Source organism: Nyctereutes procyonoides, unplaced genomic scaffold (genome assembly GCF_905146905.1).
Source record: "Nyctereutes procyonoides isolate TBG_1078 unplaced genomic scaffold, NYPRO_anot_genome, whole genome shotgun sequence".
NCBI classification, from domain to species: Eukaryota; Metazoa; Chordata; class Mammalia; order Carnivora; family Canidae; genus Nyctereutes; species Nyctereutes procyonoides.
Window position 1 is genome coordinate 76,203,619 of NW_026575146.1, and position 2,106 is coordinate 76,205,724.

Sequence of the window (2,106 nt, forward strand, 5' to 3'; positions counted from 1 at the left end):
TAGGTATATTATTCACGATTACAAATATTACCAATACACAACAAAAAGTTAAACTAAGGGGATCCCTGGGTGGCTCAGTGGTTCAGCGCCTGCCTTTGGCCGGGGGCGTGATCCTGGGGTCCTGGGACCGAGTCCCGTGTCAGGCTCCCTGCATTGAGCCTGCTTCTCCCTTTGCCTGTGTCTCTGCCTCTCTCTCTCTCTCTCATGAATAAACAAATAAAATCTTAAAAAAAAAAAAGTTAAAATCACTTATAAAAATCGAGGGGGGTGAGGACAGGATATAGAATATGTGATAAAGTCCCATAATATGGGCGGGTGGCAGTAGAACAATTAAAACATAATATTTTTGAAAATTCAACTTAGAAAATCAAGAAATGGAGGCATAAGCTCGTTATTTGGCATCACAGGGTTAAACTGGAAGAAATAAATGCAGAACAGACCAAAAGTGGTTGGAGCAGGAGCAGGACTGAAGCTGGAACTGGGAGGGTGGACTTCTGTTTTTCAGTCTAACCCCTTTTATGTGGTCTTAAACCATCCCCCCACCCCACCCCCACCCCCTCACACACGTGCATATGTTATTCTTCTACCTAAAAGGAAGGAAATGGGATGAGATCAGCTGTGGCTGCTGTGGCAGGGGCGAAGTATAAGATGTTTTCAGAAATTCATTTCCTAATGAGCCAGAGGCCCGGGATTTTCCCCATCAATTCCTGTGTCTGTGGATGGATGTTAATTATTCGTGGAGTGACTTGGGGTTTCAGCACCGTGCTCTGTGCTTGTGTTGTGTTTACGAACGATGACAATGCTCAGAATCCTTATTCGCCTGAATAATTGATTAGGTAAAGAAGCAGTTAGCACAGCCTGGCTCAAGCCCTGAGCTCCTCCCAAAGCCCCAGGCCCCACAGTGAACACATCTCAGGGCAGCGAAGCGTCGGAGCCAAGTTCAGGGAGGAGGGAAGAGCCTGGCTGGCGCTGGGCGCACTGGGGAAGGCGCTGAAGGAGCAAAAGCTTTACACCTGCCCTGGCTTCGTAGCACCCACCACCGCCCGCCCCAGAGGTGCGGGCCCCACGCGGGACCTCCCCCCCAAAGCAGCATTTCTCATCCCTGGCTGCTCGCCAGAATCTTCTGGACGCTTTCAAAGGGGCCACCCCAGGCCAGATGGCCAACCCGGCCCCGCGCCGGCCCCTCGGTCAGGCGCCCGCTCCCTAACGCGGGCGATGCGCTGCCGCGTCGCGGTGGCTCCGGGCCGGACGCCCAGGCGTCGAGCGGCGGGGACTGCGGCGGCTCCCGGCCAAGATCCCTTACCCCTCTTCCCCGCAGTGTACCACTGGGTGGAGATGCGGGCCAAGATGCGCCTCATGGGCTTCAACGCGGCCGCCGTGAAGCCGCTGAACGAGGACGCGGCCGCCGAGCTGGGCGCCGAGCTGCTGGGCGAGGCCACGGTCTTCGTGGTGGCCTGCGGCTGCCTGGTGCTGGAGTACTGGCGCCACCAGGCGCACCACCGTCGCAAGGAGACAGCGCGGCGCGCCGCCTGGAGCGCGATGCGGGACGAGGTGGACCACCTGGCGCTGGCGCTGGCCGCCCTGCACGACCAGGTGCGCGCGGCGCCGCAGCAGAGGGCGCTGGAGGAGCTGCAGGTGCAGATGCGGGAGGTGCGCGCCCAGCTCTGCGCCCGCGACCCGCCGTCCGCGCCCCAAGCCAAGCCCAAGGAATAGGGGGCTGCCGGACCTTGGGCCTCCATGTGGCCGTGGCCTGGGCTGTGACGTCTCCGACACGACCTTCTGTCCACACTGTCCCTTCCTGAACCGGCCCAGCTAATACCACCCGGTCATCTCAGGGGCAGGACGGAGGCTGTACTGGGGCTGAGGCAACCAGGCTCTGGGACACCTCCCTACCCCAGTGGTACCGTCCACGGGGACTCCCCACCCACTGGTGGAACATTCCAACAGGAGTTTCCCACCCCTTGCCCTCCCCCCCCCCACCTCAGCCCACTGATTTAGCAGTCTTCCCCCTGGATCCCACCCACCCACAACTAGGTGGGCCAGCAGGACACGTGGACCCAGCTAACTCATTCTGTCACTCACACCTCCACTTACCTGAGTGGCTTT

The 2,106-nt window shown here is 58.8% G+C and overlaps 1 protein-coding gene across 1 annotated transcript; it reads left to right on the plus strand.

Moving 5' to 3' along the window:
* The first annotated feature begins 1,215 nt into the window (after positions 1 to 1,215).
* LOC129500116 (optic atrophy 3 protein homolog) lies at positions 1,216 to 1,816 on the plus strand. Its single transcript, XM_055310245.1, is given in 2 exon segments — positions 1,216 to 1,694; positions 1,696 to 1,816. Coding segments are annotated over 2 exon segments (600 nt in total).
* The last annotated feature ends 290 nt before the right edge of the window (positions 1,817 to 2,106 follow it).